Below are 13,543 nucleotides of genomic sequence, written 5' to 3'. Positions count from 1 at the left end.
GGGTGCAATGCTCGGCAGGTTGTACGGGGCAGGTTGTGGAGGGTGCAATGCTCGGGAGGGTGCAATGCTCGGCAGGTTGTCAGGTTGTGGAGGGTGCAATGCTCGGTAGGTTGTACGGGGCAGTTTGTGGAGGGTGCAATGCTCGGGAGGGTGCAATGCTCGGCAGGTTGTCAGGTTGTGGAGGGTGCTGTGGAGGGTGTAACTGGGCAGTTTTATATATTCCCGGCTATTTCTCGCTCAGACCAGACCTCTTGCTGCGAGCTGCTCGTCATTACGAGGGCGCAGAGCAGATTCTGATTCGCCGAGCTGTGATGTCCTCTTCCCAGTTTGTTTCTATTGAAGAGAAGGCTCTGCCAGCAATGGGTGTCTGGGTGAACACAGAGTGTCCAGCGCGTATTGACATATCCGGTGAGTGACATCAGACCCGCAGCGCACCTATTAATTGTGTTTATATAGACATATTATAACGCAGCGCTCCTATTAATTGTGTTTATATTGACATATTATAACGCAGCGCTCCTATTAATTGTTTTTATAGACATATTATAAAGCAGCGCTCCTATTAATTGTGTTTATATTGACATATTATAATGCAGCGCTCCTATTAATTGTGTTTATATAGACATATTATAACGCAGCGCTCCTATTAATTGTGTTTATATTGACATATTATAACGCAGCGCTCCTATTAATTGTGTTTATATTGACATATTATAATGCAGCGCTCCTATTAATTGTGTTTATATTGACATATAACGCAGCGCTCCTATTAATTGTGTTTATATTGACATATAACGCAGCGCTCCTATTAATTGTGTTTATATTGACATATTATAATGCAGCGCTCCTATTAATTGTGTTTATATTGACATATAACGCAGCGCTCCTATTAATTGTGTTTATATTGACATATAACGCAGCGCTCCTATTAATTGTGTTTATATTGACATATAACGCAGCGCTCCTATTAATTGTGTTTATATTGACATATAACGCAGCGCTCCTATTAATTGTGTTTATATTGACATATAACGCAGCGCTCCTATTAATTGTGTTTATATTGACATATTATAATGCAGCGCTCCTATTAATTGTGTTTATATTGACATATAACGCAGCGCTCCTATTAATTGTGTTTATATTGACATATAACGCAGCGCTCCTATTAATTGTGTTTATATTGACATATAACGCAGCGCTCCTATTAATTGTGTTTATATTGACATATTATAACGCAGCGCTCCTATTAATTGTGTTTATATTGACATATTATAACGCAGCGCTCCTATTGTGTTTATATATAGACATGCTGTGAAGCCGAGCACTTTATTGCTGCAATAAACACTAACCGTTTTATATTCCAAGCCATTTTTTGTGTATCTGTAAAATGTTGTACATGGAGTATCCGTTGTGTGCGGGAGTGCTATATCTATATTAGACGTTATCTTTATCCGCCTCCCCCAGTCTATGTATTTTGTGTTTACTGGGCTGTTTTGTCACTGTCAGGGGGCTGGAGTGACACCCCACCCATTACCTATGAGCATGGCGGAGCTGTGGTAAACGTGGCTGTCCTGGTCGATGGTCAGAGACCTATCGGTGCGCGGGTGCGGAGAATCCCTAAAGCAGAGATTCACCTTTGTAGTGACAGCGGCCCCCAAGGGACCCAACTTCATACTGAACTGACGTGTGTGAGTCTGGCTGACCTGCAGGATTACTGCCAGCCACAAGCTCCAGGTAATGTGATGGGAAGGGGAGTCAGAGCTAAACCCCGCCGTTCGAGAAGATAATCTCTCCTTCTTTCCTGCCCAGGGGCCCTGCTGAAAGCCGCCTTTATCTGCTCGGGGACAGTGAGCGTGACTTCCCAGAAATCATTGCAGGAACAGCTGAGCACGGCGTACGGGGGAGGGTTTGAGCTTCACACATGGTCGTACCTCCCGCACGGGTCTGGATTGGGTAAGACGATGTGGTTATCACCATGCCTCCTCTAAAAGTAAAATGAAGAATGCTGCCACTTAGTGCTTGTAGAGCACAATATACGTGGAAATGCGAATTGCTGTGCATTGTGTGTTCAGGAACAAGCAGTATCCTGGCTGGAGCCGTCATGGCCGTGCTGTACGAGGTGTCAGGCCGAGCCGTGGATGCGGAGTCTCTGATCCATGCCGTGCTGTATCTGGAGCAGGTTCTGACCACTGGTAAGATGGGGTGCTTTTACATGCTTTATTTACAAGCAATTCCGATGTACAAAGCCAGGGAAAACATATATATCAAATATACATTGCATGGGGTTTTGTAATTATAAGAAAATAAGACTTCCAGGGGTAGTTTGTGGGGAAAAAGGAAAGATGTGGTAAGTGGTGCCAATTTGGAGCGGTTTACCACGTGTTACAATCTGAGCAGGGTTGGGAAATCCCGTCTGGTTCACTGCTGCCCATTACTTTGTTATAGTGAGTGCCTATCTTGTGGGGTTTTTTTTTATAACCAGGGGTAGTTATAGCTCGAAACAAATCAGAATCAACCTTTCAAATAAAAAATACATAGGCATATCAGAACTTGTCCTGAAGAAGGTATCGCATTATAGAAAATATATATATAAATAAATGTAAACATGAGCTATGGAGAAAATAAAACCGTCACAACTGATCAATTCCATATCATACGCTTATAGCCCAAAATGGCAAATGTGTCAGGACTTTCTAACCAGATCTCAACCTGGTGTGAAAACTGCAGAGGTCTCAGTATATCTCACCTTAATGCTGGTTCAGTCCATTAATGAGAGCTCTGGAACTCTGGCCAGTATTGATAGGCCAGCTCTGTGTATAAGATGAGCTTGAGATTAGCGTATGCTATATGTCTGCCATTTTATGAGCAACATCCTTGGTTGCTTCATCTAAGTGCTGCTTCCAATTGTGTGGTTGGAGATATTCTGGAGAGTGCTGCTTCCAAGTGTGTGGTTGGAGATATTCTGGAGAGTGCTGCTTCCAAGTGTGTGGTTGGAGATATTCTGGAGAGTGCTGCTTCCAAGTGTGTGGTTGGAGATATTCCGGAGAGTGCCGCTTCCAGGTGTGTGGTTGGAGATATTCTGGAGAGTGCAGCTTCCAAGTGTGTAGTTGGAGATATTGTGGAGAGTGCTGCTTCTAAGTGTGTAGTTGGAGATATTCTGGAGAGTGCTGCTTCCAAGTGTGTGGTTGGAGATATTCTGGAGAGTGCTGCTTCCAAGTGTGTGGTTGGAGATATTCTGGAGAGTGCTGCTTCCAAGTGTGTGGTTGGAGATATTCTGGAGAGTGCAGCTTCCAAGTGTGTGGTTGGAGATATTCTGGAGAGTGCTGCTTCTAAGTGTGTAGTTGGAGATATTCTGGAGAGTGCTGCTTCCAAGTGTGTGGTTGGAGATATTCTGGAGAGTGCTGCTTCTAAGTGTGTAGTTGGAGATATTGTGGAGAGTGCTGCTTCTAAGTGTGTAGTTGGAGATATTCTGGAGGTAATCTGAGGTATTCGGAGGATAAATAAAAAGTTAAGATTTGTTTGATTTAAATTATTTACTTCATTGGAATGGCAGACTTAGTTCAATGTAATAGTTGCTATGCATTTGTTTCACGTTCCACTTTTTGGAGGTTTGGTTGTTGTCTAATCTGTAGACAGTTCTCTATCTTGCGGCAGGAGATTGTATTTTTGAAGTCTGAGATTTGTAAATTATCTGGTAAACAAACTCAGGCTGGAACTGCTGCAAAGCCACTGCCATAGAGACATACTAGGAATGGCAGATGGATCACTGTAGGATCTGGTAGACTTAGAGTTGTGGATAGAAGGCATTTCCTGGCTAATCATGGCAGCATCACTTATGGTTAGCTCCTCCCTTAGCCGTCACAAGACAGGAATTAATTAGATTAATTAATTAGACTGATAGGTATAAAGAGTCCATCCTCCCCTTACACCTCAGTCTTTTTTCCTGTCCTTAGCAAGTTCTACAGGACTTTTTACAATTTTTTTATATGGCCACCTTCCTGCGTTTGTCGTGGGTTTGTTCCAAATGAAGTTCAGCCTCTCTTCATTTGAAGGACCCAGTAAACAGCCTGCATGAGCAGGACTAACTGTGTCAGGTTCAGTGTAAGTACTGAACTGCTGCGTGGGATTTGGTGTTCTGAGGGAAACACGGCAACAGGTAATCTGAGACTATGGGGTTGGTCCTCCTTAAACATTCCCCTTGTTGTTTGTCTTGCCCCTAGCAACTGGGGTCTAAAAATTCCCTCCCCTAGCATTGGTGGCAGTGTTTGGGATCCATACTATGGGGGTCCTCCTGTGGGGGGACCCTGTTTACTTACTGGTGTGCTGAGTGATCTTTCCTGAGGGTGGAGTCCCTCTCTGCTGAAGCAGGGGTGCCCTCTGTTGTTGCCTGTGGGCTTTAAATCTACCACGGTGTCTAGTGGTCCGAGTAAGAGACGCAGAGCGGAACCTCAGTCTTCTAGCTCTGGAGAAGACCCTGATGTGTGGGAGGTCTCAGATGATGGTGAGGAGGAAGTTGAATATACCTCCAGGTCTCTTAACTCGAAGTTTATTGATAGACTTATTACCCTTCTCAGAGACACTCTTAGCCTTACGGAAGAAAAGTCTGTAGTGAGAGAGGCTGACAGGTTCTTTGAGGACCTAAAACCGAATAGACCTACCTTCCCGGTGCATTCCTCGATCAGGGACATGATCCTTCAAGAATGGAATAAGCCAGAAAGGAAATCCACCTTGAAAAATAAATTCACAAGGATTTATCCTTTCTCTGCCATGGACTGCTGCCTGTGGAATTCAGTTCCTAAGATTGACGATGTGGTGATTCATATGGCAAAGAAAACTACGCTTCCTATTGACTCGATGGCATATCTCAGAGAGCCTATGGAAAAGCGTATGGATGGAGATTTGATTAAAGCCTACTTGGCCCTGGGCTCCGCCCTTCATCCAGCAGTGGCTCTGACCACTCTCTCCAGGGCCTTAAGAATGTGGCTCGCTAATTTGGAGGAGGACATTGACCGGGGTGTCCGTAGGAAACATCTTTTGGAGAGCCTCAAGGACTTTAGCCTTGCCACGGAATTCTTTTCAGAAGCCTCCCTAGATATCACTTGCATGATTGCATGATGTGGCTTCTAGAAGGGCCATATGGCTTCATTCGTGGGGAGCGGACTATGCCTCTAAGGCGTCCTTGTGTGGCCTTCCATTCCAGGGGGATCTCCTATTTGGCAAAATTCTGGAGGATGCTATTCAAAAAGCTACTGATGGGAAAAAAGCATTTTTGCCTCAGGTGAGCAGAAAGAGCTTTCCCTCCTCCTGGAAGAATAAGCGCTTCAAGGATCGGTCCTTTCGGGACAGCAGGAGCTATAAACCGGGAAGGGAGTATTCCAGAAATTCTTCATGCAAATCCTTCTCACACTCTTCTTCCAATAAGGCTTCCAGAGGAAGAGGAACTAGAACCTCTGGAAAGAACTTCTGAAGGTCTTCAGGCCCGTTTGGGGACTGTGGGAGGAAGACTGGGTGTGGGAAGAAAGGGTGTCCTATCTACGGTTTCCTTATCCTGTTGATATTAAATTTCTTTGCGGCATTGAGACTGTTTAGTGTCTTTTCTCGAGTTTTATATTCCCACCCTATAATTACGTGAGCTTGGGTATTACCCATAAGTGATGCTGCCATGATTAGCAAGGAATAGAGAAAATTTATGACAAACTTACCGTAATTTTATTTTCCTGGCTATTTCTCATGGCAGCATCAGGGTTCCCACCCATTTTCTTATTTTTTTAGCTTTATAATTGGACTGAGGTGTAAGGGGAGGAGGTACTCTTTATACCTATCAGTCTAATTATCAGTCTAATTACTCTTTATATAGAAACACAGGGAAGGCAAGAAAGGGGGAGGGGTGGCCCTGTATGTGAATGATAGCATAAAATCTAGCCTAATAAAAGTTAGTGAGGCGAACATAGAGGCTGTTTGGGTTACGTTAGAATTTGGTAATCACACAGTAACTTGTGTAGGTGTGATTTATAGGCCCCCACGACAAATTGAAGAGTTAGATAATCTACTAGTTGAGGAAATAGCTAAAATGACAATGAAGGGGGAAGTTATCATCATGGGTGACTTTAATTTTCCTGATGTGAATTGGAAAACAAAAATAGCTGCTTGTGCCAGGAGCACACATATTCTAAACTCGCTACTGGGCTTGTCTCTAAAACAAGTTGAGGAGCCAACTCGTAAGGAGGCCATACTAGATTTAGTGTTAACAAACGGAGATTTGATATCAGATATTACTGTAGGTAGACGTTTAGGATCCATTGATCATCAGTCAGTGTGGTTTAATATAAGAACAGTGACGGAGTCACACCACACAAAAACAAAAGTTTTAGACTTTAGAAAAACAGACTTTTCTAAAATTAGAATATGTGTAAAGGGGTCACTATCAGACGGGAGCTATTTAAATTGAGTCCAAGAGAAATGGAATCATTTAAAAGTTGCACTACTGAAGGCAACAGAAAATTGTATTAGGCTTGACAGTAAAAGCAAAAAATTCAAGAAACCACTGTGGTACTCCGCAGATGTGGCCAAAATAGTAAAAAAACAAAAGTTAGCATTTAGTAATTATAAAAAAAAACAGAGTGAGGAAGACAGAATGACCTATAAGATTAGGCAGAAAGAGGCTAAGCAAGTTATAAGAGCTTCCAAATCACACAGAGAAGAGAAACTAGCACAGTCAGTAAAAAAGGGGGACAAAACTTTTTTTAGATACATAAATGAGAAAAGAAAAGTAAGATTAAAAACAAAAGAAGGAAGGTATGTAGAAGAGGATAAAGGTCTAGCTGACTGCCTCAATGAATATTTTTGTTCGGTATTTACAGATGAAAATGAAGGAAAGGGACCTCAGTTAAGAAAAAGGATAAATGAGTCATTTGTTACATGTGAGTTTACAGAGGAAGAGGTTCTATTTCAACTCTCAAAAGTAAAGACAAATAAGTCAATGGGACCTGATGCAATACACCCAAAGCTATTAAAAGAGCTTAGTGGTGTACTAGCAAAACCATTAACAGATTTATTTAACCAATCATTGTTAACAGGAGTAGTCCCAGAAGATTGGAAGTTAGCGAATGTTGTGCCCATTCACAAGAAAGGTAATAGGGAGGAGACGGGCAACTATAGGCCAAATAAGCCTTACTTCAGTAGTGGGGAAAGTGATGGAAACCATGTTAAAGGATAGGATTGTTGAACATCTAAGAACACATGGATTTCAAGATCAGAGACAACATGGGTTTACTTCAGGGAGATCATGCCAAACTAATCCTATTGATTTTTTTGATTGGGTAACAATAATAATAGATCCGGGTGGTGCAGTAGACATTGCTTACCTAGATTTCAGTAAGGCTTTTGACACTGTTGCACATAGAAGGCTTATCAATACACTGCAATCTTTAAGTTTGGTTTCCAATATTGTTGAATGGGTAAGGCAGTGGCTGAATGACAGGCAACAGAGGGTTGTAGTCAATGGAGTATATTCAAAGCTTGGGCTTGTCACCAGTGGGGTACCTCAGGGATCTGTACTTGGACCCATTCTCTTTAATATTTTTATTAGTGATATTGCAGAAGGTCTTGATGGTAAGATATGTAACAGGGTTGATGTTTCAGGAGGGATAAGCCAAATGGCAAATGATTTAGATAAACTAGAAAAATGGTCAGAGTTGTGGCAACTCACATTTAATGTGGATAAGTGCAAGATAATGCATCTTGGACATAAAAACCCAAGGGCAGAGTACAGAATATTTGATAGAGTCCTAACCTCAACATCTGAGGAAAGGGATTTAGGGGTGATTATTTCTGATGACTTAAAGGTAGGCAGACAATGTAATAGAGCAGCAGGAAATGCTAGCAGAATGCTTGGTTGTATAGGGAGAGGTATTAGCAGTAGAAAGAGGGAAGTGCTCGTGCCATTGTACAGAACACTGGTGAGACCTCACTTGGAGTATTGTACGCAGTACTGGAAACCGTATCTCCAGAAGGATATTGATACCTTAGAGAGAGTTCAGAGAAGGGCTACTAAACTGGTTCATGGATTGCAGGATAAAACTTACCAGGAAAGGTTAAAGGATCTTAACATGTATAGCTTGGAGGAAAGACGAGACAGGGGGGATATGATAGAAACATTTAAATACATAAAGGGAATCAACACAGTAGCAATAGCCTTCCAGCTGAAGTGGTAGAGGTTAACACAGTAAAGGAGTTTAAGCATGTGTGGGATAGGCATAAGGCTATCCTAACTATAAGATAAGGCCAGGGACTAATGAAAGTATTTAGAAAATTGGGCAGACTAAATGGGCCGAATGGTTCTTATCTGCCGTCACATTCTATGTTTCTGAGAGTCCAACGGGCAGTAATAGCCCTGCTGCACCCAATTGGCGATCAGTATTGTATGGGAAAACAGCATCCCCCGTACAAACGGCGGCAGTCCTTTCAGGTTTCTGTACTCTCTCTGTAGGGGGCGGCTGGCAGGACCAGGTTGGGGGACTGATTCCAGGAGTGAAGATTGGCCGCTCAGCACCACAGCTTCCTCTCAGAGTCCAAGTAGATGAAATCCAACTACCTGAAGGCTTTTTACAGACATTAAACCAGCATCTCCTCCTGGTGTACACCGGAAAGACACGCCTGGCTCGAAACCTCCTGCAGGTATGTACCGTGGTCTGTGTATCGTGCATTCCCTGTTTGTGTAGACTGATCACGTAATGTGTCTGCTGCCCCCAGAGGGTTATTCATGTTTACAGCCCTGATTGCTATACGGAGGATCCTGTCAATGCCATTGAACATGCCCTCTGAATTCAGTCTAGATGTATTTAATAAGGGGTCTTGGTGATCTCTCCCAGTTAGAATATTGTGTATGATGTTATGTGTCCGGTGTTTTGAAGTGGTGATTGTGCCTTTAGTCTGTATATGAAAGTTCCAGACTGGCTGATGTCAATTCTGTGACTTCATTGGCTGAGCGTGGTCAGCTAGCACTCAGCCAACGAATGGACCAGAATCTGGATGTTATAAACCTGCCCATAGGAGACATGCCACCCGTTGCAGCCATATCACTGGGGTTTGGGGACATGCCACCCATTGGGGCCATATTACTGGGGTTTGGGGACATGCCACCCATTGGGGCCATATTACTAGGGTTTGGGGACATGCCACCCGGTGGGGACACATTACTGGGGGTCGGAGACACAACACCCGACGGGAAAACATTACTTAGGGTCGGGAACACGCCATCCTGACAGGGAAACATTACTGGGGGTGTGTGGACATCACACCCGGTGGAGACACGCCAACCGGCGGGGACATTACTAGGGGCCGGGGACACATTACTGGGGGGTGGGGACATGCTACCTAACGGGGTCAGGGACAAATTACTGGGGGGTGTGGACATCACATCCGGTGGAGACACGCCAGTCAGCGGGGACATGTCACCCAGTGGGGACACATTACAAGGGGCCAGGGACATACCACCCAGCGGTGACCCATTACTGGGGGGTGGGGACATGCCACCCAATGGGGAAATACTACTAGGGGTCAGGGACACGCCTCCTAGCGGGGACATTACTGGGGATCGGGTACACACCACCCAGCTGGGACACATTACTGGGGGGCCAGGGACATACCACCCGTCGAAGACCCATTACTGGGGGTCGGTTCCATATTGTGCTAATTAATCATCTGTATATTCAACCTTATTTTTTTTATTGCTATGCTGGCAGAAGGCAATTAGACAACTTACCTGGAAAATCCCCGTGCCCCATCTAAGGATTTCGGAGTGTCCATGAGGTGATTGGGGCATGTTATTCTCGAATTATTACATGGAGGGTATGGACTGAACCTCACTGCTTAAATCAGAGCAAAGAAGAAGGAGACTTATATTTGGTTTCCATTGCTAGGTTTTGGGGTACCTGCATTATACCCCATTTTTCCCATCTAACTTTACACAGATGTGACAAGGAATGATAATGACATTTTAGACTCCCAATCTTTTCATTTCAGGATGTCCTGAGAAATTGGTATGCTCGCCTTCCAGATATCGTACAAAACACAGACGCACTGGTAAACAATGCAGAGCTGTGCGCAGAGGCCTTCCGTACAGGTGAGATCACCAAATGTGGAGCGTAATGTGTGATTAATAGATTTCACAGAGCTGCAGTAAAACAGCGTTTTTCACCTCTGCCCCGCAGGAAACGTGTTGCTCCTGGGCCGCTGTCTGAATAAGTACTGGTGTCAGAAGAAGTGCATGGCGCCCGGCTGTGAGCCACTCACTGTGCGCAGGATAATGGACACACTGGAGCCCTTGGTTTATGGGCAGAGTCTCGCTGGCGCAGGCGGTGGTGGGTTCCTGTACATACTGACCAAGGAGAAGCGGCAGAGAGATGTCCTGCAGCGATTACTGGAGAATACACATGTAGGTCTCAATTTAAATAACTGATCAGTAACGATAAGGAATGCTGTGACATGTGGGAGCTTTATGGTGATTTGTGACACATAATACATGCTGGCGACTGAGCCCCAGCATCCCGCACTACTACAGTGTGATCTGAGCTAGTACAGCACCACCTGCTGGTAAAAGTAAGCAATTACACCCCTCCAGTCTTCCACAAGCTTCATCCAAAAACATCCTCCAGCATGCAGTTTTTGTGGTACCGTTTAGGATTTGTAATTAGGAATCCATTTATCATTTTCCTCTAGAACTATGCTGCTTTTCCTGCCTTACAATGATCAATGGATGTAGTGACATATCATCATGTCTGCAGAATGGAACAGGACACGATTATATATATATAAATGAACGGTTTGCTGTGTTGCAGGGACTGGAGAGGTGCAGCGTGCATGACGTGGAAATCGATACAAGGAAATTCACCGTCTGGCGGGAGGAAGGAAGCGACACAGGCAACGACGGGTGAACAGAATGAATAAATTGATAAACGTCATGACGGTGGAGGGACACAGCAACTATATGGACACTAAATAAATCAATGACTAGTGTGATATATATTTTTGTGATTTAAATAAACTATTTTGATACCTGCTATTTTATTTGCCAGGAATTCTCAGGGTTAATTTTACTGAATGAACGACTGTAGAAATCCTCATATTCACTAATTTCCTACTGTATTTAAAAGGTTTGCCCACTAGGTGTCACTATTGCCACAGCTATAAATTCCAAAATCAATAGACAAGGAGGGAGGAGGGGGGAAATGACAAAACACTAACCACTGTAGCCTATGGTAGTGGTTATGGTGCCAGTGTTGCCCTGGTACACTCCCAGAGTAAGTATGAAAAGTGGATTCTGCATTGGCCGCATTAAGCACAAGCAGCTTCTATCTGGAGGCAATAAGTGCACGCAAGGAACCAGGTTACATTTCAAAACCATTCTTAAAGGCTTGACTACTTACTCTGGGAGGGCACTCCTGCCACCATAACCACTCCTGAAGACTGTTCTGTTATGATGCGCAGAGTGTTCCTTTTATTAAAGCACGGATCTCCCAATAGTTTGCCTTTCCAAAATCCTGTTGGGCCCAGGGGGGAGCTTTTTGCTCCATGGGTATTATTATATAGGGCATTGTGAGTAGCAGGATTACAGTCTGCCTATCACTAACGTAGCATTTCCAGCACTGCGTGGGTTAATCTGTTAATAATTTGTGTGAAGATATTGACTGGGAGCTGCTTTCCTCAATACTGTCCCACAGACTCAGCAGCAAAGAATGAGAGACGCAATGCAAGACATGTCTGTCCATAATCTGTATTCCATAGAAATATACAGTAATTAGCGTTTCTGTACCGATCCTACATACACCTAGCACAGCGTGCCGTGTGGTCACCTCTCCGGAATGTAAGACGAACTGCACGGCTATTGAATCACTCCGTAGTGACGTGCCTGCCTCCTTCCTGTATGGGCATTCTGTTATCTGAATATGCCCAACATACACCTAGAGCCTCAGGCGCTTGATGTCCTCACTGCGAAAATCGATGCGTAGTGCCAGCACTTGCCTGACCTCAGCTGGTGTAAGACGCCATGTAAGAGGGCCGGAGTTAGGACCCCAGTAGTCTAAGATTTCTGTCACCTGTAGGGAGGTATAAGGTATATTATTCTCAGATCTATACTGCATTTATTAAATGTAGAATATCTGGACCAGGCTTCTACCCTGTAACACTTTATCCCCTTCTGAATTCTGAGCCGGCTCCTCATCTACCTGTGTCAATGTCTCATTTATTGTTAACCCCCCCAATACACAACATTGTAAAGCGCTGCGGAATAAGTTGGCGCTATAAAAAATATATCGATAATACGTTTAAAACGGAAAACACCACTGGCTGCTATAAAACTTTTTCAATTCAGATATTTTGGCCACCATTGTGGATTCCCAAGAAGTTACATTATAGTGAATTACATTGTGTCTGATTTAAGACTGACCCAATGCCTGAAACTCGTGAGCTGCTCACAGGAAAACCCAAAATGAAGCAAAACAGCTATTCGACTCACCCTTTCCAGATTCAGGATTGTCGCCATTTGGGAGAGGCGAGCAAATTTATCCCGGATGGTCCACGTTGTGACTGTGGTGAGGTACGCAATGAGAGAGCGCAGCTCCTTGTCAAACTGCAGTCCACCCAGCTACAAAGAATTAACCAGTAAGTCATGGGATAAACCAGCATACAACACACAGGAGCAGACACTCAGTGTTAGAGGCAACGACATATTAACGTGATTAGTTTAGTGATCACTCTACAAATCTTAGCAAAATAAAAACTCCCAGCAGGCCTGGAACAATGCAGTATGTAATAACAGAGAAAGCATCTAAGCTCAGTTAACATTGACAACCAGGACGCTCTTCCAGTCTGAATACTGGTTAAGCATTCTGGGAAATGTTCACAAATTAAAGCAGCCACGGTTTGCCTCCAGAAACCTAATGTGTGATAACCTGTGCTTTACACTCTATGGGAGATTATAGCGCAGGTAAACTGCGGGAGGGCGAAGCCACACAGGTTCTTACAGGGAACATTGCGACACAAAGCACCCTGGGTATTACATCACAATGTGTGTTACGGTCTTACCCTGCTGAACGTGGACTTTAAAACCACTTTCTCCAGCTGCATGGCAATCAGACTGGTGAGCAGACTGGTCAGGTTCTCGTAGATAACCGGGGACAGGCCGGCCTGCGCAGTACAAAGTGTCAGAGTGGTTACAGTGTCGGCATGGGAACACGCAATACACTAAAACATTCTTCTTACCTTGAACTCGGCCATAAACTGCTCCAGGTTGACTATAAACTGCTGCACCCAGGGATCATTCGCTTCGTAGTCATTAAACTCCTCCTAGTGCGGACAATATGGCGCAACACGTTAAATCATGTACAATGATTACTCACATTGAAAGCCAAGCCACCATAATCACTGCATGCACTTACCGAGTGCTGGAACCTACTGAAAACAATAAGGTCTGTAGCCCTGGTTTTTACTTTGAATTGCACTATGGACAAGCTGCGGCTCACCGGACGGCTTCCCCTTCCCCCAG

General features: G+C 44.2%; 2 protein-coding genes across 2 annotated transcripts in view; one reads left to right on the top strand and one right to left on the bottom strand.

Annotated features, from left to right (window-relative positions):
• FCSK (fucose kinase) overlaps positions 1–10,992 on the top strand; it is an 81,274-nt gene extending 70,282 nt beyond the window's left edge. Inside the window, exons 17-24 of the mRNA XM_063438753.1 lie at positions 242–408; positions 1,507–1,734; positions 1,810–1,953; positions 2,073–2,192; positions 8,489–8,676; positions 10,024–10,123; positions 10,212–10,435; positions 10,839–10,992. Coding sequence (XP_063294823.1) covers positions 242–408; positions 1,507–1,734; positions 1,810–1,953; positions 2,073–2,192; positions 8,489–8,676; positions 10,024–10,123; positions 10,212–10,435; positions 10,839–10,934 — 1,267 coding nt within the window. The 3' untranslated portion in view covers positions 10,935–10,992. The remainder of the gene's footprint in view (positions 1–241; positions 409–1,506; positions 1,735–1,809; positions 1,954–2,072; positions 2,193–8,488; positions 8,677–10,023; positions 10,124–10,211; positions 10,436–10,838) is intronic.
• A 767-nt stretch (positions 10,993–11,759) lies between these two features.
• Positions 11,760–13,543, bottom strand: part of COG4 (component of oligomeric golgi complex 4) — a 42,230-nt gene continuing 40,446 nt past the window's right edge. Inside the window, exons 16-19 of the mRNA XM_063438053.1 lie at positions 13,261–13,344; positions 13,084–13,185; positions 12,515–12,643; positions 11,760–12,095 (exon numbers count right to left, since the gene is read on the bottom strand). Of these exons, the coding sequence (XP_063294123.1) occupies positions 11,961–12,095; positions 12,515–12,643; positions 13,084–13,185; positions 13,261–13,344 (450 nt within the window). The 3' untranslated portion in view covers positions 11,760–11,960. The remainder of the gene's footprint in view (positions 12,096–12,514; positions 12,644–13,083; positions 13,186–13,260; positions 13,345–13,543) is intronic.

The sequence above is a fragment of the Pelobates fuscus genome, chromosome 12 (assembly GCF_036172605.1).
Source record: "Pelobates fuscus isolate aPelFus1 chromosome 12, aPelFus1.pri, whole genome shotgun sequence".
Taxonomy (NCBI): Eukaryota; Metazoa; Chordata; class Amphibia; order Anura; family Pelobatidae; genus Pelobates; species Pelobates fuscus.
This window is presented reverse-complemented; position numbering and strand designations above follow the sequence as displayed.